The sequence below is a fragment of the Stegostoma tigrinum genome, chromosome 7 (genome assembly GCF_030684315.1).
Source record: "Stegostoma tigrinum isolate sSteTig4 chromosome 7, sSteTig4.hap1, whole genome shotgun sequence".
Classification (NCBI taxonomy): domain Eukaryota; kingdom Metazoa; phylum Chordata; class Chondrichthyes; order Orectolobiformes; family Stegostomatidae; genus Stegostoma; species Stegostoma tigrinum.
In genome coordinates this window covers 79,696,446-79,723,625 of record NC_081360.1, presented here as the reverse complement: position 1 = coordinate 79,723,625, position 27,180 = coordinate 79,696,446, and the positions used below count along the sequence as shown (strand labels likewise).

The window sequence follows — 27,180 nt, the reverse complement described above, 5'->3', positions numbered from 1 at the left end:
TTTTCTATTCACCTGTTTGAAGGTTTCGGTGTATCAGGCATGGTTCTGAATCTCATTGTTCAAGGTTTGAGTCTCACACCAGGGTCTTGAGCAGAAACATCAAGGATGATGTTCTGATGCAGCACTCTTGGAGCACTGCACTGTCGGAAGGACTGTCATTTCGATGAGATGTTGAATCAAGCTCTTTGTTGAAAGGATGTAGACATTCCCGAGGCTCTAATTCGAGAAGCAGCGGCTGTTCTGGCATTCGAGCTAACATTTCTCCATCAATCAACATTGCAAAACAACAAAAAATGTTTATTTTGCCATTCTTGCTGTCTGTTAGAGTTTGCTGAGTGCAAGTTAATTCATTCCAGTAGTGACTTAATTTTAAGCAGTACCTCACTGGCTGTAAAAATCTTTGAAATGTCTGATGGTCATAAAAAGTGCTATATCAATATAAATCTTTTTTGATTGCGAGTTACTGAAACTATTTTGCAAGCTAAACAAGGACTTGTTTTCAATGTTTCTCACCTTCTTTTGGTTTTGATCAACACTCTGAACTGGTTTGCTATCTTTCAATTTCCTGATTCTGGCAAAGAGTTTGCACCCAAAACCTGATCATATCTTTTTTTTCCTTTTCAGATGTGCATTTCAGATGTATTCAGATTTCAAAACAAATGTGAAATTTATCACATTTCCCACAGTCCTGCTACTAAATAAGGAGTGGGAAGGCTCCACGCAAATGTTTTACATGATTAATGTAGAGACAAAGATTTAACAATCTATTCCCAATAAAATATGTTTTCATGAAACTAAATGTAATTGATAGATAATATTGTATAGTACACTGGGCTATCAATCACTGAGAGCCTGTAGTGGGGCTACAATGCTGCCATCAATCCTATTTCGTTGATAGTTTGAATCAACTTGTTTAGACATTATTACACAACCCTGGAGCAGAATGGACTTGAACTCAGGACAATACTAGGACACACAGGAGCCCACTGTCCTCTCTTCTACTCTTGTGGCTCCTGAAACCAGGCAAATTCAGCAATCCATCAACATTACAAAGACAGATAATCTCGGTTTTAGATCTTCTCAAACTATTTGTTCAGACATGTAATGGTACGTTCTAGTGGGACTTGAAGTTTGGTTTTCCACACTCAGAGGCAACGAGTGTGCTACTGTAATACAAGAATCTTTAGTTATTACTCACTCAGTTTTCTAATCAACCTGTTCAGAGATGTTATTACACACTTCCTGAGCAGGTTGGACTTGAACCCAGGCCTCCTGGCCCTGAGGTAGGGGCATTACCACTGCAACAGGAGCCCCAATCCTTCTTTCTATGCTGAGTGTAAGGGCTTGTTCAAGTAAAGGATAGAGAACCAGTGTGTGTTAACAAGAGGTAGTGTCTCACATAACGAGAGTCAGTTGATTGCATGATAGTAATAGCTCCAAGTTACATTGATTAGTTAAGCATTAGTCCTTAAGACCAACAGGAGACAAAGATAATAAAATGTGAGGCTGGATGAACAAGCCTTGGGGACCGCTTTGCAGAACACCTCCGCTCGGTTCGCAATAAACAACTGCACCTCCCAGTCGCAAACCATTTCCACTCCCCCTCCCATTCGTTAGATGACATGTCCATCATGGGCCTCCTGCAGTGCCACAATGATGCCACCCGAAGCTTGCAGGAACAGCAACTCATATTCCGCTTGGGAACCCTGCAGCCCAATGGTATCAATGTGGACTTCACCAGCTTCAAAATCTCCCCTTCCCCCACCGCATCCCAAAACCAGCCCAGCCTGTCTCTGCCTCCCTAACCTATTCTTCCTCTCGACCATTCCTTCCTCCCATCTCAAGCCGCACCTCCATTTCCTACCTACTAACCTCATCCCACCTCCTTGACCTGTCCGTCTTCCCTGGGCTGACCTATCCCCTCCCTACCTCCCCACCTATAATCTCCTCTCCACCTATCTTCTTTTCTCTCCATCTTCGGTCCGCCTCCCCCTCTCTCCCTATTTATTCCGGAACCCTCACCCCATCCCCCTCTCTGATGAAGGGTCTAGGCCCGAAACGTCAGCTTTTGTGCTCCTGAGATGCTGCTGCGCCTGCTGTGTTCATCCAGCCTCACATTTTATTATCTTGGATTCTCCAGCATCTGCAGTTCCCATTATCACAGGAGACAAAGATGGCTCGTTCATCTCCTTTGAGACTTTGTGCTAGTCTGCCCAATTCTCCACCCAAAAACTGTGTAATGTAATCAGATTTGGTGGAGCTTAATGAAACTTAAACATGAACTTTTTTCAGAAGCATTATGTTATATGACAGATCAGAATGAGTTTTCCTAAAAATCCAAGTTAATGCATGTACTGGGACCCAGCTACAGATGCAGCCAAATCAATTCAGATCAGGAATGGTCATACAAATTATATGCTTCAAAAGGCTAGGGATGCGTTTGATAATATCCTCTCTCCTGACTGGAAAGAAGAGTCAGAAGCTCAGATAATGTGTTCTGTGCTCAAGGGAATAGAGTTTTGAATTATAACTTGTCAGGAAAAATAAATGTAGGTGCTCCTTTGAAAAGGAATAGCTCCAAAATTCAACCAAAACGGTCCACAAATTTTGATCATCCAGACCACAATCATACCACCAGACTGAGGCAAACGTCTACTTCCAATGGACCAATTAAGTTTATAGTTTACAAACATACAAGTAATGAAGATACACAAGCATCTGGAATCACTTTCTTAATATCACTACCCTAAAATATTAAAATGTAAACTGAAATTATAACGTAAGTAGGTTGTAAGCAACAATTTGGCCTAGTGATATTATCACTAGACTGTTAATCCAGAGGCCCAGATAAGGTTCTGGACACAGGTTCGAATCTCACCACGGCAGATGGTGGAATTTGAATTTAATGAAATATATCTGGAATTAAAAATCTAATGATGACCATGAAATCAATTGTCAGGGAAAACCCATTTGGTTCACGAATGCCTTTCAGGGAAGGGAAACTGCCATCCTTACCTGGTCAGGCCTACATGTGACTCCAGACCCACAGCAATGTGATTGACTTTGAACTGCGCTCTGGGCAATAAGTGTTGCCTAGCCAGAAACACCCTTATCCAATGAATAAAGAATAAATTACTAGCTGCCTTGTTCTTTTTTTTTCTCTCTGATGTATCGACTTGCTATATAACAGAGCAGAATGTAATATTCATCTTGAATTTCCCTCCCCCTTCTACAGGGGTCCTTTTGGAGTTGGAATCAGATATGATAAGAACATAAGAACTAAGAGCAGGAATTACTAACTCTTCTATCTCTTCACAGATGCTGACAGACCTACTGAGTTTCTTCAATAATTTCTGTTTTTGTTCCATCTCATTCATCTGTTTTATGGGCCTCCATAATCCAAGGCCGAAAGACTTGTCTTATAAGGGGGGACTGAGCGGTTGAGGCCTGTACACATTGGGGTTTAGAAGGATGACAGGGTCTAATTGAGGTATATACGAGTCAAAAGGAGATCGATAAAGTAGACGTAGAGTGGACGATTCCCCTTGTGGGGCAGTTTAGAATAAGAGATCATAATTTTACCTCAAATCATGGAAGATTTAAAACGGAGCTAAGGAAGAATTATATCACTATCCTAGAGTGCAACAGACATAGGGATAGTGAAAAAAAATTAAATATGAGTTAAGAAGATTTTTAATTAATAACAGTTTAAAGAGTTACAAGGAGGAAACAGGAAAGTGGAATTGAAAGCAAGATGTGATATGCCACGTCTGTATTAAATGGGTGGAGCGTAGGTGAGAGGCTGAATTGCCCACTCCTCCTTCTAGTTGTCTTGTTATTCAAGAATCCCCTTGCACCGCCAGCCAAAACTTTAAATTTGTGACTCTATTCCTTGTACATTCAACAAACTATTCTCCTAATTCTAACTGACTACTCCATTTTAATTAACATCTAATTTAATGAGGAAATCTGTTTGGAAACATATGGCATTTGATTGTAGGAATCTGGGAAAATTTTAGACCCTATTATTTCAGTCAATCGAATAATATTAAGTAAATTACATCATAAACGTAATCATAGAACAAGAGTGAAGACAGGAGCAGAAGTAGGCCATTCTACCCTTCGAATCAACTCCGCCATTCAATATGGTTGATCATTAAGCACAATATCCCAATCCTGTCCTGGTGAAATGTTTATAATCTGTGTCCAAAAAAGTAGCAAGAGGCATATTTGTGCACCTTCAAGAAGCAAGCTATGGCCAGATGACCAGCTCGAGACACAGGCAAAGGGTTAACAAGACTAATGGTATCAACAATGAGAACATTTAATGCAGTGACACAGTATGATATTTTACAGAGCAGTCAGCCATCAGGCCACTTATCAGAATAAGTTTGGAGGTGATTGTAGCTTTGGCCTATATGATTACAAACTTACTGACTATCAACCTTGTCCCTTACAATAACAACTAGTCTTCAAATTGTGCCTTTAACACAACAAAACATCCTGTGTTAATTCACAAAAGTATTTTGAAAGAAAAGTTGCTGTTTAGTTGCATGAGGTAATATCTGGGCAGGCAACCAAAGGATTGGTCAAAGAAATAAATTTTAATGGCTACCTTAAAGACGGGAAAAACTTGAAAGTAAAGCATTTTATAAAGAGATTTTCACAGTTTAGCTCTTTGCAGCTGAATGCATGCAAACCACAGTGGAGCGATTACAGAGATAACACCAAGAAGCCAAAATTAGAGAACAAAGACAGTTTACAGAATTAAGAGATCATAGGGACTGCAGATGCTGGAGAATTCGAGATAACAAGGCGTGGAGTTGGATGAACAGCAGGCCAAGCAGCATCTTAGGACCAAAAAAGCTGACATTTCGGGCCTGAAAACCTTCATCAGAAATGGGGGAGGGGAAGAGGGTTCTGAAATAAATAGGGAGAGAGGGGGAGGCAGATCAAAGATGAATAGAGGAGAAGATAGGTGGAGAGGAGACAGACAAGTTAAAGAGGTGGGGATGGAGCCAGTAAAGGTGAGTATAGGTGGAGTTGTAGGGAGGGGATAGGTCAGTCCAGGGTGGACAAGCAGGTCAAGGGGGCAGGATGAGGTTAGCAAGTAGGAAATTGGGGTGCGGCTTAAGGTGGGAGGAAGGGATAGGTGAGAGGAAGAACAAGTTAGGGAGGTGGGGACGAGCTGGGGTGGTTTTGGGATGCAGTAGGGGGAGGGGAGATTTTGAAGCTTGTAAAATCCACATTGATGCCATTGGGCTGCAGGGTTCCCAAGCAGAGTTGCTGTTCTTGCAGCCATCTATAAAACCTTCGGGTGGCATCATTGTGGCACTGCAGGAGGCCCAGGATGGACATGTCCTCTGAGAAATGGAAGGGGGAGTTGAAATGGTTCACAATTTGAGAGATCCCCAAGCCTCTGCTTGGCTTCCCCGATGTAGAGGAGGCCACAACGGGAACAGTGGATGCAGTACACCACATTAGCAGATGTGCAGGTGAACTTCTGCTTGATGTGAAAAGTCTTCTTGGGGCCTGGGATGGGGGTGAGGGAGGAGATGTGGGGGCAGTTGTAGCACTTCCTGCGGTTGCAGGGAAAAGTGCCGGGTGTGGTGGGGCTGGAGGGGAGTGTGGAGTGGACAAGGGAGTCACTGAGGGAGTGGTCACTCTGGAAAGCAGACAAGGGTGGGAAGGGAAAAATTTCTTTGGTGGTGGGGTCGGATTGCAGATGGCTGAAGTGTCCGAGGATGATGCCTTGGATCCAGAGGTTCGGTGGGGGGGTGGTGGTATGTGAGGATGAGGGGAATTATTTTTTGGTGGTTATTACGGGGATGGGGTGTGAGGGATGAGTTGTGGGAAATGCCGGAGACATGGTTGAGGGCGTTCTCGATCACTGTGGGAGGGAATTTGTGGTCCCTGTAAAACGAGGACAAGTTTGGTCAAGACAACAGAGGTTTAGGTATGAGTGTGTGAGAGATTGTACACAAAAAATGAGAATTTAGCACCATGTCATTTCCTCAAGGGGAATCAATGAGCACAGTGGTGATGGATGAACAAGAATTGGTGCCAATTAGGTGATGGACAGTAGTGTATTGGCTGACTACAAATTTAAAAAGGGTAGAATGTGAAATGCTGGCCAGGAGTGCTTTGAAATATTCAGACATGTGGATAACAATGGCACAGAAAATGTTTCACCAGAAAACAAACTGATGAGGGGTTGGCTTAGATATCAGGCTATTAGTTAAGAAACAAAAATAGACAGTGGGTCAGTGATGCAGCTACACAATGGGAAGCTTATCATGGAGTTAAATTGTTGAACAAATTTTCAACTGATCAGGTCCCACTTCAGATAGTCATCAAAGGGAGGAGTGGAGTAATTGGGTCAGAATGGAATTAATGGTTGAAACTGAAATCAATGTTTTAGACTTTCCAGTATTTAGATGGAGGAAATTTCTGGTCATTGAACACTGACCACACATCTCAAACATCATTCCAGTAGAGGTGTTGACAGAGATGGTGGTGAACTACAGGTGACTACAATCAGTGTGAAGATGGATGTTGTTTTTGGGTGTTTCGGATGCTGTCACCAAGCAGCAGCACATAAATGAGAAATAAGGGAAGAACAAAAGATAGATGCATGAAAGATACCAGGGATTCAGGAACCAGAAGATAAGCTATTGGAGAGATAAGGATGGAGCCAGGGATTGTAGTTCCACCCATCTATAAAACTGTAGAGTAGCATGACCTTGAGAACTGTTTCAGAAGTCAGGCAATGGTACAAATCCAACTGAAGAATTCAAGCATTGATTGTGGAACAAAAAAAAGATTAAATTTTGGATTCAAATATACTTTCAAGGATTTTGGACGGGTAAGGGAGATATGGAGATTGGGAAATAGTTTGTAAAATCAATGAAGTTGAACAATTTATATTTTAAGGGGAGTGCTGATAATGGCTGATTTGAATAAGTGGGAGACCTTTAAAAGAGAGAATATAGGAGCTAAAAACAAAAGATGGGTGTTCATCAGTACAGTGGGACTCAATTAGAAGAAGATAAGTGAATGAAAGGGAAAGTAGGGAAAATTGCAAATTCAGGGATAGTGCATATTTGAGGATTCAACTGCAATTCCATACCTCTCCCAAGCAACTGTTTTCAACTAAACCACACAGTTGCAACCTTGGAGTCATTTTACCTCATGATGAGATCTTAATTGCATATTTACAGAGTACTAAGGCCACTAATTTCCTTAGGTATAATATTGCACAGTTCTGCTTCTGACTCAGTAATTCCCCAACTAAAACTCTGGTTCGTGCCTGTTACCTTGAAACCTGAAGATTCTAATATATTCTTGGCTGGATGCCCACATTCTACCGACCGTAAAATTTAGGTCATCCAAATCTTAGTTACGCATATCATAACATGTATAAAATCAGCTTTGGTCATCACCACTGCACTTAGAGAATTACACAAGGTTAGAGGCTAGGACATTTTGCAGCAAATTAACTCACCTCCTTTCTCCTCAGTACCTATTCATCATCTACAAAACATAACTGATGGAATATGCTATTTTTGCCTGGATAAGACCAGCTTCAACAACATTTAAGAACCTTGAGACCAACCTAGATGAAGCAAATGGCTTGATCCACACGCCAACCACCACCTTTAAAATTCACTCTCTTTGCCACCAACACATGGAGGATGTGCCTTGTACTAAATGAACTAAATAACTCATCAAAGCTATCCTGAAAGCATTTTCCAAATGTGCAAACTCTACAGTCAAAGGATAAGGGCAGCAGATGCTCAAGAACACTATTAACTGCAAGTTCTCCACCAAGCTGGTTAAACCCTAAATACCTTAGTAAATAAATAGGGCTGACTCTTACCATAATTTGGAGAAGTGTCACTTCTGCCAGGCTTCATGGAGAGTTTTCTCGAATGACTGTCTCAAACATGCTTCAATAACTTTCTACGACGCCTTTTATAAGGTCCCTCTCATCTTTTGCTGCCCTAGTTCTTCCAATCACCATTGCTGGAAGTACTTGCCATGGCTGGGACCTCAGGGTTCCTGGTACCAGTGCCAACTTTAAAGATCATTGCGCGCCAAATCAAGAGCTGGTAGTCTAAAGCTGTTCTGCAGAATTTGTGACATTTGCCTCCAGACATGGCAGATAAAAGGAAACCATTGCCAGTTTTAAGCACAAGGTCTCAAAGGTCCTGATGTATGAGATTGTTTCATTGAAAGCTGCCCTCTTCTGAGACCAGCATAATTTACCAGTTTGGTGTGAGGTCACCACCCAGGCCGATATAATCTCAGTGGATTGGAGTAACACCCAGCATTGTAAGAAAAACATCAATAACCTTCCCTATTCCATCAGGGTAAGCATCACCAACTTCCAACTGTACTACCCTCACATTCACTCTATTTCTGCTATTGCACCTCCACATGCTAAGGCATATGTTCTGCCACTGTCATTATGGTATACAACATCCATATACCCCATTACTGGTATCCACCCAATACTCCTTTCTACAAATTCTGTATGTCGTCTGCACTGCCTACTCACTCACCTGGGACACCCTACTTACTCAGCCTGCCTCCACCAGCCCAGTCAGCTATTCCACTGATCTTCATATCACTCAATCCCTCCCTTTCTCTCATTCCAGGGAAAAGTGGTCCATCACAGGCCTGAAAGGGTCAGGTTGGGTAGTTGGATGCCAAACATTTGGCTTCTCATCCCCAAGAGAGAATGAATCTTGACATTTGCTAGTGAAGAGATAACAAGATGTAGAGCTGGATGAACACAGCAGGCCAAGCAGCATCAGTGGAGCAGGAAGGCTGATGTTTTAGGCCTAGATGCTTCTTCAGAAGAAGCTCTACACCTTGTTATCTCAGATTCTCTAGCATCTGCAGTACCTACTATTTCATTTGCTAGTGAAGACCAGGATTACTCCTGTGGAGATGTGGAAATCTCTATGTTCTAGCAAATATTTGCAATGCATTGTTCATGTTGTGGCATGCTCCTATTTCAGCCCACTATGCATTTCATGTTAACATGCCACATTTTCTAAGTCTTGGTCCAATATTCTCGTCTCTATCTCCTGCAAGCACCAAAGGGGTATTCACAGTAGCCATGGTCAAGAGGGCCACCTTGTAAGATATACCTTCCCCTCACTCTTAGAAAGAGAGTACAGATGCCTCAGAGGAAGTGCCAGCAAAGCTGCCTCCTGCACCCTCTAGCAACTTAGAAGCTGAGATCTCAGTGGGTATTTTGTCCAGGTTAGAATAGGAAGCACTTGCTGGTCACTGCTGTATCTCTGCAGCTGGCTGAGAGAGAGAAACTCTCCAGATCGCTGCTGATTGGAGGACTGCAGGAAACTCAGTACCTGCTCAGTCCCAGGCAGGATATGACCCCTTGGTGTCATCAAATCGATAATTTACGTAAGTGTAGAAGCAGACACAGGAGCAACAGGCCAGTTAGTCAGAGGTGCCCAACAATACAATGCAAATGCTGCAGAACTGCTGCAATGCTGTATGCACCATGCTGCTTTGGGCATGACAGAGACTATGAACAGTTGTGATAGAGAGGCAGGCCTTACAGTTTACACCTTACAGGCACAGGTCAGCACCCTATCACCCTAACCTCAGCAATAACGGCAAGTTAATGTGCAGATAAGGGATGCTGATTTCACTCCAGGTGACCCTTCCTCACCAGTCACTGGCATGAGGCAGTCAGCCAGAGATGGCACCATATACAAATACCCCAGAACTCTCCTCTCAGGCATGCCAGGCATTCCACATTTACTCTGCCAGTAGAATTTCAAGCTAAGGAGGGGCCACTTGCTTCTGACCAAACCTCTGAATTCTAGGGGTTAGGGTAGGCTGCCTCTAACCTAGCTGCAGACTTCACTATTTTTGGATGCACATTCAATGGCATTACATCACTGCGTTCCCTACATCAACAGCCTGGAAGGCGTTATTGATCAAAGATAGTAGTGTTATGAGAACTTTATATGTTAATAATATTAATGTTAATGACGATGATCTGCATAATGTTACATTGACATCAACAAAGATGTGAACGGGACTTGAAGAGAAGAATGGAAATTCTCAACTAGAGGAGCTGTGAACAGTATAATAAATATTAGAATGTTAACAAAGTGATTATAAGGTTCACTTGAGAGTGAGAGCAAGTTATTCTCAGATAGGGAGAGAATAGAGCAGTGTCAAATAGTGTAGGACAGGAAACCAAAGATCAAATTACCCTGTGATGGATAGAATCCATGAATAGACAAAAATGTAGGCTTAAGTCTACAGGAGTGGCATGATCTATGTATACAGCCACAGCAGAACAAACTTGAAAGCAATGGTATCCATTGAAATCAATAAATACTCTGGCTACTAGAACAAATCAGATATTAACCATTCTGTAGTGAGTGGATCGGGTCTGTATTCCCCAAAACCTTTCCATCACCTCTAAAGGTACATTTGGAATGTTGTAAAACACCTTCCACCTTCCTGGATATGTGAAGCTGCAAAATCACTCAGAATGTGAACATCATTCAGAACAAAACAATGTGTTTGTTGACACTGTCATCTACTAGTTTAAACATCTGTTCGTATAGCTAATTTTGTGGCAATTAATACAAAATCAGGAGCCACTTTATGCTTCAGATTCATGGCCATATGAGTTAACTATGTTAGAAACTAGATGTACCTGGATCATATGGAATTTCAACTTGAGTCCCAAAATTGTAAGAATAAAAGTCAAGCACATTGCGGCACTCGTTTACAACCATCCCCCAAAAGTGAAGTATGGTGTGATGGTCACAACAGACATGCTGTCTTCAAAGGAATAAAATCAATGTGGCAATGTCTGGATATCGCATTAAGTTAGTCTCCTTCCCTTCCTTTAGTGGTAGTGACACATTGCCACAAATGGAAAGAGCACCAGAAACACAAAGGCAATTGTATTGTGTCCATAAGACAAATGTCATAGAAGTTTGTTTTTTTACATAAGTTGTCTAGGGCTTACCCATTAGTGAAGCACTCATGCTGCATAAACAATGCATGTAACATTAAAGGTTATAGTGCATCAGTGTATTTTAATGAAGAGCTATTGCACTTAAGAATCAAACACATTACCTTTAATAAGTCCTTTCTCTTGTAACGTTTTCAGTGAAGGTCGCCTTGATATGAATTTTTTTAGTCTGCTCTTAACTCTTTTCTTCTCAGAGGTGTCTGATGAGCTATGGTTCAGTCGTAGTACTGGGGATTAAGGAAGCAAACAGATGTCACATAATTGAAGAAACTTCTGGGAAAAGTAGCTTTACAAATTAAAGCTTTATAAAGAAAAAAAACTTCACGTTATCTGGAATTTCTCATGTGAGATAAAATAGCTCAAATTTCCAAAGATTGGCTTCTACAATAAAAATATCCAAAATGGTAGTAGACACTGGGGAAACTTGATCCTCCTGATTCACTTTCAACAAATACCTAGACTGTAGTTCATTTCTCATCCTCAAAGTTTTCCCTTCTCTGGAAGAAATGACTCTCCTAGTTTAAATCACTTCAGAAACCTGACAGAAACTTCTTTAAGGGCCACCACAAATGCTAGACATCAGCAAGCCATTCAACCACAGTCAAGGCTCTCAGACATCTATTTTCCAGCAGTTAAGAGCAGACACATTGGTTGTATTGCATTTCCTCCCAAAGCCAGGGGTGTTATAACCAATTATAATCTAACTTTAATGGGAAATTAAGTGAACGTAGCCTTGCTTGTGCCACCCTTAAATTCGTAGATTTGTTCATGGTGTCATCCACAATTTTACAGAATGCATCGTAAAGCAAAATGTCTTGTTTCAAACTAGAGCCCATTCCAAATGTAAAGGTCTTGAAATTAGTAGTGATATGAACATAGCCTGATAAGTTCATCTTTAAACACAAAGGTACTGCATTAAGCCGTTCTGTATCCATGTACTAATATTGTGCAATGTAATTCAAGTTATGCTTTTCAAAAACAGATGTTATCCTATTTTTCTTGGCTTGTTTGAAATACAATTAACGCCTTAGCCATTAAAAAAAATGAGAAAATTTCAACACAGCTTGGGTATTGCATCAGCATCCAGCGTCTTTAAAACTGAAGATAAAATTTTTGATAAACAATGACTTGACCTCAGCTGAATGAAAACCACAACCTGCTATAGCAACGAGAAGGTTACCTGTAAACTAACAGCTTCAATGACATCAGAAAGAGGAGATAATGCAGGCTAGTCTTGCCACATTTGTCACTCATAGAATTAAAAGTAATGTGGTCAAGAGAGTCAATGTCTGTTTTAAATCACAAACGGAAAATTGCTTCCATCTTACATTATTTAGTTATGGTATGGCAGTTGTGAAGTAGTGACATCTAGTGATGTAAAATAGCTATCACATTGATTGGGAATTGAACAGGAATAGGTCATTCAGTCCCTCCAGCTCATTTCTCCATTTAGTTATGTCAAAGTTGATCTGTACCTCAAATCCATTTACCTATTTTTGCTCTACATCAATTGCTGCACTTTCCAATCAAAAACCAATGATTTCACTAGTGGATGATTCATGTATACCAGTCTCTTCCACTTTTAATGGAGTGTGGCAACTTTATTACTCTTTAGTGAAGAAGTACACTTTGATTTCACTCCTAACTGGCTTGGGTTTTATTTTAAGAGTATGCCTCTTGTTTTGGATTCCCCAAACAAAATAATTTCTCCTAATCTGTGCTATTAAATCTGATTATCCATTTTAGCACGTTACTTAGATGACTCTTAAACTTCTATATTCAAGAAAACAAAAGCAAAGTTTATATAAACTGAATCAAAATTACTTCTTTTATATCACTACCCACTTGGTGAATCTATTCTGTACCTTCTAAATAGATCCTTCCAGAGAGACAATAATCAGAAGTGAACACGCCATCCAAGGTGGGCATCTGACCAAGGCTGTTTATAACTTAAGCATAATGCCCTTAGCTTCATCTTCTAGTTCCCTTAGATAAAGGACAATTTTCCAACATTATGTGTTGATTGGTCTTTGTCTGTTTCCACTAGCTCTTAAGTGATATGCATACATGGACATTTCATTTGCTTTTCCTTGATTACTAGTTTCTCATTATTTTAGAAATACCACAGGTGTCTTTCTTCAAACCCAACACTTCAACACAGTGAGCTCCATTTGCTCCATTTTTGTCTACTAACTCAATGTCTGTCTTTTTTTTAAAAAATTCCTCTTGCTGTTTGCACTGTTTATTGTGCCTCTCAACTTCATCTCAATTTTGAAATGCAACTTTTTTTTATTCTTTAATGGTTACCTTCAAATCTAATTAAATTATATCTGGTTAAGCAGGTATTCCCCTAATGTCACTCAGAGTAAGAGTTTTAATGCAGAATTTAACATGATAACAAATAGCTATGATAGACAAGGATAACCAACATTCTTACATACTGTCCCCTTATTTAATTACCATTGTCCAAAAGATATTTTGTCATCAAAGTAAGAGTTTTAATACTCAATGTAATGTGACATCAAATCACTGAGATAGATAAGGACTGCCAACATTTTCACACAATCATTTAAAACATATTTTGGCTGGGTCAAATTCAAAACTGTATCAAAGTGCATGGTTTCACAGCTTGTCTTGCCCTCAAATTTTTAGTTTTTTGTGACTAAGCATAGCCATGAGGAAATCTGAAGAATCACAGGCAACTTGAACAGTTGATTGCAATGGTGTGAATTTCAAAATAAATTATAGCAAGAAACTCAAATAACTTGTGTTGCAACCAATTCCAGGGTGACATTCACAATTTCTTACAGTTTCAGATTAGATGTAATAGTTGGTTAAGAAACAAATGGCGTATTGACCTTCACAGTGAGGGGATTCAAGTACAGAGTCAGGGATATCTAGCTGTAATTGTACAGGGCCTTGGTGAGAACATACCTTGAGTATTGTGTGCAGTTTTGGTCTCCTTATCTGATGAAGGATGTCTTGATTGTGTAGGAAGTGCAATGGAGTCTACCAGACTGATTCCTGGGATGGAAAGACTGATATATTAAGAGAGATTGGATTGGATAGGATTATGTTTGCTAGAGTTGTGCAGAATGAGGGGAGGATCTCATAGAAACCTATAAAATTCGAGAGGACTTGACAAGGTAATTGCAGAAATGATGTTCCTGATGATTGTGGAGACCAGAACCAAGGGTCACAGTCTGAGGAATCCATGTAAGACTGAGACAGGAGAAATATTTTCGCTCAGAGAACGGTGAGTGTGTGGAATTCTTTGCCATAAAAAAGTGGTGAAAGCTAAAATATTGAATGTTTTCAAGAATGAGTTAGATATGGTTTTTCGGATTAAAGGGATCAAAGGGTATGAGGAGAAAATGGGAACTGCTTACTATTTTGGATGATCAGCCTTGATCAAACTGAATAATGGGGCACGTTCAAAGGGCCAAATGGCCCACTCCTGTTCTTATTTCTTTGTTTCCGTGTTTCTATACCTAAAATTGTCAAACTCACTGGTGAGGACAGTTGAACCAGTTCGCCTTCTTTATTCCTTGCTCTCTCCAGTTGATCGCAACAAAGTTCATTTCAAAAAAGATCCCATTCCCTTGTGATCTCAAGCAATGACTACCGCCTACTACATCAGACAACAAAGATAGTCAAAAACAGATTTGCAATAATTTTTAACACCTAGTTTTGTTTATGCCTGGTTAAAAGAAAACAAAGTTGCCTGCAGGAGATGGTTTCCTGCTGCAAGGCATTCATGATCTCTTTCCTTTTAGTCTTTCTGTTTGAGGCCTACCTGACTCAATACAGATGGAACAGTCCTTGGGACAACAAAGGAATCTGCCAGGTAGTCACTGAATTTATATCCACTACCATCTTTTCATGATGTGCAGTCCTCTTTTAAAAAGTGCAATTTAGAATTAGAAGTTTGATACATTCACTAGTAGCTTTGACATCTGATTTGTTATCATTGTGTTGTTGCCTTTCGTCAGCCTCCATTGAGGGAGAGGTTTCAAAAACAATAAACACCAAAGACCATTGTGTTTATGTATTAAATGTGGAAACTGCTCATTTGAAATCTATGAATAATGTGACACAATCTTCGTTTAAGAATGGGAGCAGTACAATTTTGAATTATTAATTAATTTTTAAAGTTGTGTGTTAATTACAAAAATTATGTGGTAATTTTTTTACCACCTTCTTTTAATACCAGATTTAACTCTCTTTCAGTCTCCTTTTGATTCATTTGCAAGTATCGCATATTACAGCTTCTTTCAAGGCATGGTTCATTATAAATTTTCTGTGGTTCGGTCAAAAATTGTTTTGCCTGCAATTTTCTCTGAAATATTCCACACACAAAAAATTCTGAAGGATATGGACTTCCCACACCTTACAAAATGTTTGAAACGATAAGTGACTTTGTAAACAATGCTGTCAAATGGATGAATACTTTCAAAATTGGAATCTTGCTACTTTTGCTGTACTGATTTAATTTCTTCCTTCATAGAAATGAAAGTGGCAGCTAGCTTCTGGACTCCAAATGATCACATCTTGTTCTTATGCCATATGATCATAGTGAAAACATCTTTCAGAAATATGGCGCTATGCATGTGGTCTGGTATGCCATATGTAAAATTATTGGTTAAAACTTATATCAATCCTAAGGCAATGGAGGCCTCCTGCTCATTTCCCTCCATTTGGAAATCCACCTACCGTGTGAATGAATCTCCTCCTTTACCCTAAAGACAAGGGAGATAGGTCCAGAAAGATGCTACATGAAGCTTTTCTGGTCATCCTGACTTTGTTTGAGTGCATATGCTGGACTATTCTTCAGACACTGTAGTGACATTTTGGCAGATTTTTTTTTTAATGAGGTGAGCCAATAAGGGAGAAGGAAGATTTTTAGTTTGCCAGCAATTTTCAGTTAAATATCATTTTTTTGTACCTGACTGAACTCAAATAATCTATTTAGGCCTGATTTGATGCTAGAGCTAGAACAGTTGTATGAGAATGTAAACATGACACATTAGTACAATTTGAGGCAAAATGCAACTTTATTATCCTACCATTATAAAAATGTATGGAGTTTAATAAACACTTCTTGGAAAAAACATCTGTGGTCAGACTATCTGGAGCCCTTCTACTCATATGCATATTCAAATTCAAATGACTATTGCAGTATTGATAATCAGCCTTACTTTTTAACAGTGGAAGAATTATACTTCTAACAGCACAAGAACGGCCCACAATAAATACCAAAAGTTGATTATGAGCCAACGTGCATTGTAGACACAAACTGATATCATGTCACATGACTGTCGTCCCAGTCAAACAAACCATTTCATGCTGCTACTTTACGGTAGTGCACAAGCAGTGCTTTTTTTTAACTAAACAGAATGCTGCTGTTTGTCCAAATAGACACTGTGACTACCATACAATTGAATAATGTTGTGAGTGAATTGCAGTGTTAAATGCAATGCCAGATATGTTGGTTGTATGTTGCAATGATTGGCTGTTTGAAAAAAACAAGATATTCCTGCAGACCTCATTCAATCTACCAGCATTTGCAAAACTCAAAACAAAATGTCTATTGTTAGATGTTATTAAGTATCTGAAGACCCACAAATAGATGCCCTTATGGAGGACAATCATACTTGACCCAAGTGATTGTCAATTATTACTATTAAGCAATACTTACTGAACAATCACAAGTGTGCTGACAGCCATACTAACAACCAATTCAAGATAATCAGTCAAGCTCATACAGTGGCACACTTTTCGGACGTGAGGGTGTAAAGTGGTATTATCACTGAACAAGTAATACTGGTAACACTCTGGGGCCCCAGGTTCAAATTCCAACACAGCAAATGGTTGAATTAGATATTGAAGAGGTCCATGTCCAAATGCAGGAAGACTTGGGCTGACACGTGGCAATTAAGATTCATTTCACAGAACTGCCAGGCAATGAACATCTCCAACAAGAGAGAATCTCACCCTTTGGCCCTTGACTGTCAGGTCATTGCCATCACTGAAACTCCCACTGTCAACGTCATGGAGCTAAATATTGATCTGAAACTGAACTGGACGATCTATAAAAATATTACATTTGCAAGAGCAAGTCAGGCAAAATGGCTAATTTACTTCCCAGCTACCCAGTGTCTGCCCACCGTCTAAAAAGCACAAGGCAGGAATGAAATGGAATATTCCTTACACTCCTGGATAAATGCAGCTCTGTCCCTGATAAAGAAGTTTGGCACCACCAAGGTCATTGCCTACATCAGATCAAATGTGGAAAGATGTGATCCATCAAAGAGTACAGGGAAGGTAAGGCAGGCACATAGTAATGTGGAAAATGAGGGTCATGGAATGGTAGCACAGGAAGAGGGAATGACAGGATACAATGTAGGAATAATATGAACAGTGAAGACTAAATATTACAGACATGAAAACACAAAACTCAAGGTTCTGTATCTGAATTGTATAGTAATCTTAGCGAAATAAACAAATTGATAGTATTTATTTAATTAAATGTGTATCATCTGATAGATATGATAGAGACATAGCTTTAAGATGTCAAGATATTGACATTGATGTGTCAGAAATCTGAATTACGAAGGGGATTTTAACTCCAAAATGTGTTTTCAAAAGGGGACTGCTACAGCTACAAAATAGCTGCAGGTGTAACTTCAGTGGCGGCTGTCAAAAAACTGTGTAAGACTGCGAGAATGTAACACAAAAATATAGTAAATAACAACTCGAGAGACAGAGAGATTTGAGATTGAGAGTCGCCATTTGAAGACCTTTTAAAATATGGTTTCCCCTTCCAGGAATGTGTTTAAAAGAGAGATTTATTACAAGTCTATGTGTTTATTAGGCTGCTATGGAGTGAAGTGTATCCAGTATACTGCAGAAAACACAATTTGAGAATAGCTGGTGTGTGCCATGGCACCACAGGTAAAGAAAGAAATTAATTCCCATTCTGAATGCTCCAAATCAGTCAAAACCACGACATACGAAATTCAATCAAACTGCAAAATCAAAAAATTCAAAATATTGTTGGTTCAACTCTCAATATCAATATTACTGGTGTATGCTAAAAATGGCCACAATAATTTCTTATTTGTTCTTCATGTGCATTTCAGGTATTTTATCTTTTGCTGTTTTTTTTTTAAATAACTTTTATCATTTGGGTCTTATTTCTAATCTATGTGAATTCATGTTCTGTTAGTATTTCTTTAGGTGAGTTAATAAACTCTTGCTTTTCATTAATTCAACGAAGTCTGACTCAGTAGACTCCATTTTAAAGGATGTGTTCATTTTGTCTCAGAAAAAGGCACCCAGAGAAGGGGTCTTATTAAAACTAACCTAATTGCAATCAGCTGAGGGAGTGAATGAATAAAAAATAAGGGGGAGAAAATTCATTCTCTCTCACCTGGAAGCTTAATAGTTAGGGGTATCTTGTCTGGAACTGTAATGATTTATTAAAATGTATCGTATTTGTATATTTGACCTTATAAGTACAATATGAAATTTTCAACGTGTTGCTCTTTCCAGTAATATTCAAGTTCTGTATAAGAAATAATAATTCTGCTACTTTGTTGTCCTATGTGGGAGGATATTATAACTATTTGAATTATATGTACTGGTATTAAATGTAATGTTTCTGTTATAATCTTGCATTTATTAGTTTAGTTTAGTTTAGTTTTTGAGTCATGCAACATTGGACAGAAATACCAAAAATAGGCATGCACACCAACAATTATTTCTGTTCAGAACCAATGAAAGCTGATTAAATAACTGGATTGTAATTAGTTTGTGATGCACTTAAAACGACGATCATGTTATCACAATATAAATAACAGGGCAATCAAAATGATCCAACATATTATCAGCTAAAGGGAAAAAAATTATGATTGTTTATTTTGCACAATTTCCTAAGCAATTACTTCCAATGTATTATGAGCAAAAAAAAAGGAGTTTGAAGAAGTATCTATTAACCATCCTCAGTAATGGGTACAAGTTCTATTGACAGTGGATGTCACAGTAAAGTGCTATTGATTGCTGGTCTTCATGAGTATGACAAAATCTATTAAGCTGAAGAGTTTGTCTGCCTTGACATGGCAAGCTGACTAAATGTTGTAATGGCTGAGCTTGGTAAAAGGTAAGAACACTTCACATACCTCAGTTAAAGAGAACAAAATCCTCCTGCATTTGATGCAGGCACAGTTAGTAATGCTATTGTGAGCCTGTTTGAGTAAAGTCCAAAGGATTTTCATAGACTGTACAATAATTTATGACAAAGGCAATGCTGAAATTTCTACTGCAGCACAGCAAAGATAATCTATTTTCTATCAGTTAACATTTTCTGCTGCTTCTCAAGACTATACTTTTTTTAAAAGAACTAAAGCCAGATGAAAAAAATAAGTAATATACAATTTTATTTGTACAAGCAAGAAACATGCTTACTGTCATTTAAACAAGGTGGAGATGAATATTTCCCAAATAATGTATTATTGAAAGGCTCTATTGCATTCACAGTTTTCCCAGAAAAAAACCAATAAATCTAACAGAAACTTATAGGATAAACTGAAGGGGTGGTTAAACTTCTGGTTCATGTTCCTACTATATGGATAACAGATATGAGAAAGTCAATCCCCTCTTAGATAAGTCACATTATTTAAAGTTAGGAGGTCAGAGGAAAATGGTATCTGAATTTTGTAATGTTGTACCAATCGATAACAGCTTCCGATGAAAACATCTGTACATGCTAAATTTCTGGATGAGCACTTGAAATAAACTACCAAACGCCAATCATACCACCTTTCTGTACAGTAGACTGAAAAGAGATTAATCAAACTGAAAGCAACATTATCTCTGTTTATTTGTGTAATCTGTCTAGACTAATCCACGATTATACAAAAATGTCACTGAACAAGAGAATATCCCTTGAATATCTGCCTTTTTCAGAGCACATTCTTTGTTTATAGTAAAAAAGTTCAGCTTTGGTAAAACACTGTAAATGTTATAATAACTAAAATTCACCCCGCATTGTGTACCAAAATGTCAATATTTGTCATCCATGCAATTTATTGCTTAAATATTAACACCAATAATTAAATAGAAAGTTCATTATTTTGACTGTGAAACTTGTAATTAATTAAATTTTGTTTACTTTGTCATTTAATTATTTTGTTCCTATGACCACGATCTAATGACACAGTTATGAATTTAAGTTACAGTTTTGTTTGAGCGATTGGTTTGAAAGAAAATACCTATTGCAGAACAGCAAAAATCTGTGTTTTATATGTCAACAGGTTTTGATAGTATTGAGCATTTCAAGTTCATGAAAATCTACAATGATGTGAAGTACCTTTAAGATATGTTCTCTTAATGATCCCCAAAATGGAAGAATTAAAGAAGTAAAAATTTGCTTTGCTTTTGCATCTTTCCCACCTTCAGGATATTCTAAATATTTTGCAGCCAATAAAAGGTTTTTTTTAAGGTGTGCAGTGACCATTGTAAATGTGATGAAATGTGTCAAACAAATTGTGCATAACAGTACTGAATTGAAGAATTTATCATCTCTTGTATTTTACAGTGACTAATGAAGTAAACCACCAAAGCTTCAATGTTGCCACAATCCACCACCATTTTGGATATTTAAGAATAAAAAGTTATATTTGAAAGAGAGTCTATCTTCATTCTGCTAACTCCGCCATGAATCCTGAGCTCTGATCTAAGTCACCAATGACACCTGTGCTGCCACCCCTCATTCACTGCCTCACTGCCACCTGCACTGGACTCAACAAAGTAGGAGGAGTTGCCAACCTTCAGGCCCCATCTCTTCACCTCTGGGCCCACCTCACCGACACTGCCGTCAATGCCGGGTCCCGTAATGAACACACACTCACTCACAAACAGGAGCTTCAAGCTCTGCTGCCGTCTCTACCTCGCTGATAGCCAGGAATCCCAAGCTCAGGGCCTACCACCACCAGGAGCTGCCATCACCACCTCGTCGATAACCAGGAATCCCTGCTCTGCTGCCAGCTTGATAATCCCAGGACTACCTGTTCCAGGCGTACCACACTGCCACCGCTGCCTCACCTACGTCGGATTCCTTGCTCTGGGCCTACTGCAACCAGGATTCCCTGGCTTCTCTGCCAGGCCAGGACATTGTCATCATCTTGTCAAGAGTACTGCTATGGCCGCCGTCCTCCAAGATGTCACCTCCTCCGACAGGAAGATGAGAAATGGAAGAAGAAAGAAAGAAGATGCAATGTATAAGGAAGAAGAAAGTAAGTAGATGGTCTGGAGTGGACAGGCACAGGCGAACAAACGCTGCCTCCTTGTCAATGCCACCATCTTATTCAGGATCACAGCAGCAATGATGCAGATGTCCAGATAAGGATGCTGTTTGTAGATAAATGTGATGGAAAGCCTCATTACTTTTTGGAAAAATGTACTCTAGTATGCTGATGTCCAACTTTGACTGCAGATGAGCCTCAGTTCAATGTCTCATTTAAAAGACAGAACATCCATAAGTGCAAAGTTTCTGCAGTTCAGTGCTAATGTGTCCAATCCATAACGCTGGGGCTTGAACCTACAACTTTCTAACATTGAGGTGCGTTTACAGTCAAATGAGCATAAATGAATTAAACCATAGATTGGGAAGCTGATGGGTTTAGAAACAATAGTCTGCTGATTTAGGTTAAAATTACTCTAAATTTATGCACATTTGGAAGAATATGGACTAGTTGGTGACAGGCAGCCTGGTTTCGTATGGGGAAGATCATGTCTCACCAACCTGATTGAATTTTTTGAAGAGGTGGCAAAGATAATTGACGAGGGAAGAGATGTGGAAGTAGTTTATATGGACTTCAGAAAGGCATTTGATAGAATCCCACGTGGCAGATTGGTACATAAACTAAAAACACATGGGATTCTGGTGGGCTGGCTAGATGAATACAAAACTGGCTTGATCATAAAAGACAAAGGGTCATGATGGAAGTGTGTTTTTCAGAATTGAAACCAGTAACTAGTGGTGTTGCACAGGGATCAGTCTTAGGTCTTCTGTTGTTTGTAGCATATATAAATGATCTGAAGGAAAATGTGGGAGACTCGCTCGGTAAGTTTGCAGATGACATGAAGATTGGTGGAGTTGCTGATAATGCTGACAATTGTGAAAGGATAAAACAGGATACACATAGATTGGTGACTTGGGCACAGAAAAGGCTGATGGAGTTTAATTCAGACAAATGAGAGATGATGTATTTTAGAAATCGAATTTAGATGTGAATTAAAAACTGAAAGATCTGTGGATGCTGTAAATCAAGAACAAAAACAAAGTTGCTGGAAAAGCTCAGCAGGTCTGGCAGCATCTCGAAAGTAAGAGACAGAGTTAATGTTTTAGGTCCAGTTTTGAGGAACGGTTACCAGACCCGAAACGTTAACCCTGTTTCCTCATTCACAGATGTTGCCAGACCTGCTGAGCTTTTCCAGCAACTTTGCTTTTGTTCTGTGTTCGGTGTGAATTATGCTGTTAATGGCAGAACTCTTAGGAATATTAACATTCTGACGGATCTGGGCATGCAGGTCTACAGTTTCCTTAAAATGTGGCAACACTGGTGGGCAAGGTGATTAAGAAAGCAAATAGCATGCTTGCCTTCATCAGCTGGGGTGGTGTGTGCAAGAGTTGACAAAACATTTGGCAGCCATGCTCGTGTAATGCTGCATTTGGAGTATTGTGTGCAGTTTGGTCGCCACAATGCCAGGAGGAAGTGGAAGCTTTGGAGAGAATGCAGAGAAGGTTCAGCAGGATGTGCCCCAGTCTTGAGGGCATTAGTTATGAGGAAAGGTAAAAAAGACTAGGATTGTTTTCGCTGGAAAGACGGCGACTGAGCGGAGACCTGATTGAGGTCTACGAAATTCTATGCATAGATAGGGTGGATAGTCAGACGCTTTTTCCCAGGGTCAAAATTTCAATTGCAAGGGAGCATAGGTTCAAAGTGAGGGGGCAAAATTTAAAGAATACGTACGAAGAAAGTTTTTCATTTAGAGAGTCATAGTGCCTGGATTGCACTGTCAGAGGAGGTGGTGGAAGCAGGCAGGTTGGTGACATTTAAGAGGCATCTGGATGCTTACATGAGTAGGGAGGGAATAGATGGATATGGACCGAGTAAGGACAGAAGGCTTGTTTTTTTTTCAGTTAAGACGCAGTATGACAATTGGCACAGGCATGGAGGGCTGAAGGGCCTGACCCAGTGCCGTACTTGTCATTGTTAGTTCTTTTGTTTGTGTATTTACTAATGACAAATAAACAGACCAAATGGAACTGAGATATAATACATAATACTATGAAATAAGAGACCAAAATTAGGCCATTTAGCCCATTGAGTCTTCTCTTCCCAGCTCCCAATCAAAAACCTATCTATGCCTGACTTAAATAATTCAATGACGACCTCTACATGTGGCTATGTAACATTGCCAACATGTTTATCCTCATAATGTTCTACAAGTTCAGTTGTTGCTTTGTGGCCTATATAAACAGATGACTGTGTTTCTTCTTTTATTTGTGAGCTACCACCAGGGCCTCAAGCAAGATTTGGCTCTGCTCCTGTCAGCAGCTGGACCCAGGGGCAGCATCTAGTTAGGTGTGGCCAATTCACAGATTATTATTATCCAGTTAAGAGTACAGCCCAGCCTTGAAGGATTATCAGCCCAATAAGAGGGGCAGCATTTCCACAGCCTCAACATCATTAACAGAGCATTGGCCAGGATGAGGCTGTAATAGCAGGGAGAGGATGCTGGAGAGGTACTCTCCAGCATGTGGAAGCTTCTTGAGGAAATCTTGGCCAATCCGGCAGGGGTGAGTAGTATGTTAGAAAGTAGACTATAATTGAGGAGAACCTGGAGTGTTGGAGTGCCAGTACAGCCATTGTCTTCTCCATGGGACATAGAATACATATAAAGGAGTGCTCTATGATCCCGCATCTCAAGTCTTCTGAAAGGCTGCCAGGGCTTATCTCGTGGTCTCTTAAAGCAGTATTGTGCCTGCTGAACATGGACAATGCCCACAGGGGCATTGAGTGGAAAATAATTGGGCCATTAAGTGATTCAGTTGTCCATTTGGAGGGTGGCTATGCCAAGAAGAGTCCAGCTACAGAGAATTCACCAAGCAGCAAGGCAATGAGGTTCCTTCCAAAGCCTTTCCTTTTTTATCATCCCTTCCACATTCTATCCTCAATCCAGTGGGCTGTTAAAATTCAGCTCTAATTGTCAATCCATTTGGGAGAATGCAGGCGGTGCAACAAAAAAAAGAATACTAGGCAGTTTTCTGAAAAAAAACTTCATCAAACTGTAATGCACCTCATTACTTGATTTTTCCCAAACATGCTCATGCATTTTGTCCTTATGAAGTAAGCTTTCATAATTAATTAAATGGCCTAATCTAAATGTCAATCATAACTCTGAATGGAGATCCAAATGAAGTCCAGCATAAAACATTAAAGAATAATATTTCCATTGCAAAAAAAAAATAAAAATTGACAGCGTATCAATGAAGGCCGATTTTGTTTATTTTATGAAGATATTGCCCCTCCTTTTGGTTTTGAAATAAAGCTGAAATCGGGGCAAAAGTCATTGAAGTAGAGTATTCATAATTTTATAATTATTGGTAACATTTCATGAAGAGAAGCTCTGACTGCAGCATTGGGACTTGTTCAATTATGGCATCCATACTGATCAGACGTTGATATCAATAAAAACACTTAACTCCCACTCTTTCTCACTTTGAGTGAAAGCTTTTACCACAGAACTAAAGACATGGCCGGGAAATAGTATATGAGCATATTTAGTTGTCTTAAAATAATATTTGTATAATTTTAATATGTCAATTATTTTTATCATTCTTATGAATACAAACAATTAAATTTCTGACAAAGGGTCACTGGACTTGAAAGGTTCATTCTATTTTTGTCTCCACTGATGTAGCTAGAGCTGCTGAGTTTCTCCAGGACTTTCTGTTTTTGTTATGAAATTCATAGTCTGGTTGTGCAATAATAGTGACTGCTCGACTTCACTTGCTCATATATATCTATTACTTAACTGAAGTAAAATAGACATAAATCTGACACGGAAACAACAGAGCGCCATTTTCATGTTGTGGACTTAAAAAAAATGTTGACTATTATTGTGTGTGTATATATTTTGAAGATCTTTAACTTTGAAGCAGTGCAGTAAGGAAAGAGCTTTCAGAAAGGGTCAAATGTGAACTAAGGTGTTATCGCTTTGTCAATTTTAGATGAATTCAGGAAAGCTACATCGTCAGGATTGTCACGATCTAATGAAAAGGGTGCTTGTAGAAGAATGCCTTGCAGATGGTGATCCTGATCTACCCTGTGTGGTTAAAGAAAAGAATATTCTGGAATGATACAGCTATTTAGTGCGCATTTGTATGGGAAGAGGTGTAAGTGCTTGTGAACATGATATTTGTGGCTTTGTTATATCAACCATTTAAAGAGAAGTATACCTTTTTGTTTGAAGCATCAAACATTTGTTATGTAATTTGTATTTATTCTATTCCATATTGAAATAAAAGCTACAAAATATGGAAACTTGTTGGCATTTTCTTCATTTCAGTTTCCTTCTGTAAATTTGATAATTTTGGTCTACAATTTCTCCTTGGAGATCATTACAGTGTTTTAACTGGATCTGAAGTTAAGTCTTGTTCATTATATGTTCTTAAATACTTGACTAATAATTGCTAAATTTTCACATTATTTTCCACACATCATTGCTAAATAATTTTGCAATTACATCCTGAAATGATCTAAACTTTGATAGGCCTCTCTGTAGTGTATTTGTCAGTCTGCCATATGTATGAACAACATTATTAACATTTATCAGGCATAAGCCCTGAAAGACACACAAAAACAAGGCACTGAAGTTTTGTTTTCTTATAGCTGTTTTAGTTTGATTGCTATTCAGTAGATACGATTAATGAACAAAGTCATAAATGCTTGAAAGCCTCTAGTTTGATCCATATTTTGTTGACTTAGCGTTTTAATGGCCATGGAAAGAGAAGTGTCACAGTTACACCTGTCCCCACACCTCCTCCCTCACCCCCATCCCAGGCCCCAAGATGACATTCCACATTAAGCAGAGGTTCACCTGCACATCTGCCAATGTGGTATACTGCATCCACTGTACCCGGTGCGGCTTCCTCTACATTGGGGAAACCAAGCGGAGGCTTGGGGACCGCTTTGCAGAACACCTCCGCTCAGTTCGCAACAAACAACTGCACCTCCCAGTCGCAAACCATTTCCACTCCCCCTCCCATTCTTTAGATGACATGTCCATCATGGGCCTCCTGCAGTGCCACAATGATGCCACCCGAAGGTTGCAGGAACAGCAACTCATATTCCGCCTGGGAACCCTGCAGCCATATGGTATCAATGTGGACTTCACCAGTTTCAAAATCTCCCCTTCCCCAACTGCATCCCTAAACCAGCCCAGTTCGTCCCCTCCCCCCACTGCACCACACAACCAGCCCAGCTCTTCCCCCCCACCCACTGCATCCCAAAACCAGTCCAACCTGTCTCTGCCTCCCTAACCAGTTCTTCCTCTCACCCATCCCTTCCTCCCACCCCAAGTCGCACCCCCAGCTACCTACTAACCTCATCCCACCTCCTTGACCTGTCCGTCTCCCCTGGACTGACCTATCCCCTCCCCACCTCCCCACCTACACTCTCTCCACCTATCTTCTTTACACTCCATCTTCGGTCCGCCTCCCCCTCTCTCCCTATTTATTCCAGTTCCCTCTCCCCATCCCCCTCTCTGATGAAGGGTCTAGGCCCGAAACGTCAGCTTTTGTGCTCCTGAGATGCTGCTTGGCCTGCTGTGTTCATCCAGCCTCACATTTTATTATCTTGGAATTCTCCAGCATCTGCAGTTCCCATTATCTCTGTCACAGTTATTGTTTCAGTTGGAAACGAGGAAAATCAGTCAACATTTTAGTCTTAATCAGACCACTTGGAGATGTTGAATAAGGAGAGAAAAAGTATTTTATTGAGTGGATTGATGCCCTACTGAGAGTTTGGGTACAAGACAGATCATTCAGGATGAGGCAAATTTAAGGACTGTTGACA

The 27,180-nt window shown here is 39.7% G+C and overlaps 1 protein-coding gene across 2 annotated transcripts in view; it reads right to left on the bottom strand.

Moving 5' to 3' along the window:
* LOC125453778 (rho GTPase-activating protein 15-like) overlaps window positions 1-27,180 on the bottom strand; it is a 729,405-nt gene that overhangs the window by 280,558 nt on the left and 421,667 nt on the right. For both annotated transcript variants that reach the window (XM_048533693.2, XM_059647442.1), the window contains exon 10: window positions 11,140-11,262. In XM_048533693.2, coding sequence (XP_048389650.1) covers window positions 11,140-11,262 — 123 coding nt within the window. The remainder of the gene's footprint in view (window positions 1-11,139; window positions 11,263-27,180) is intronic.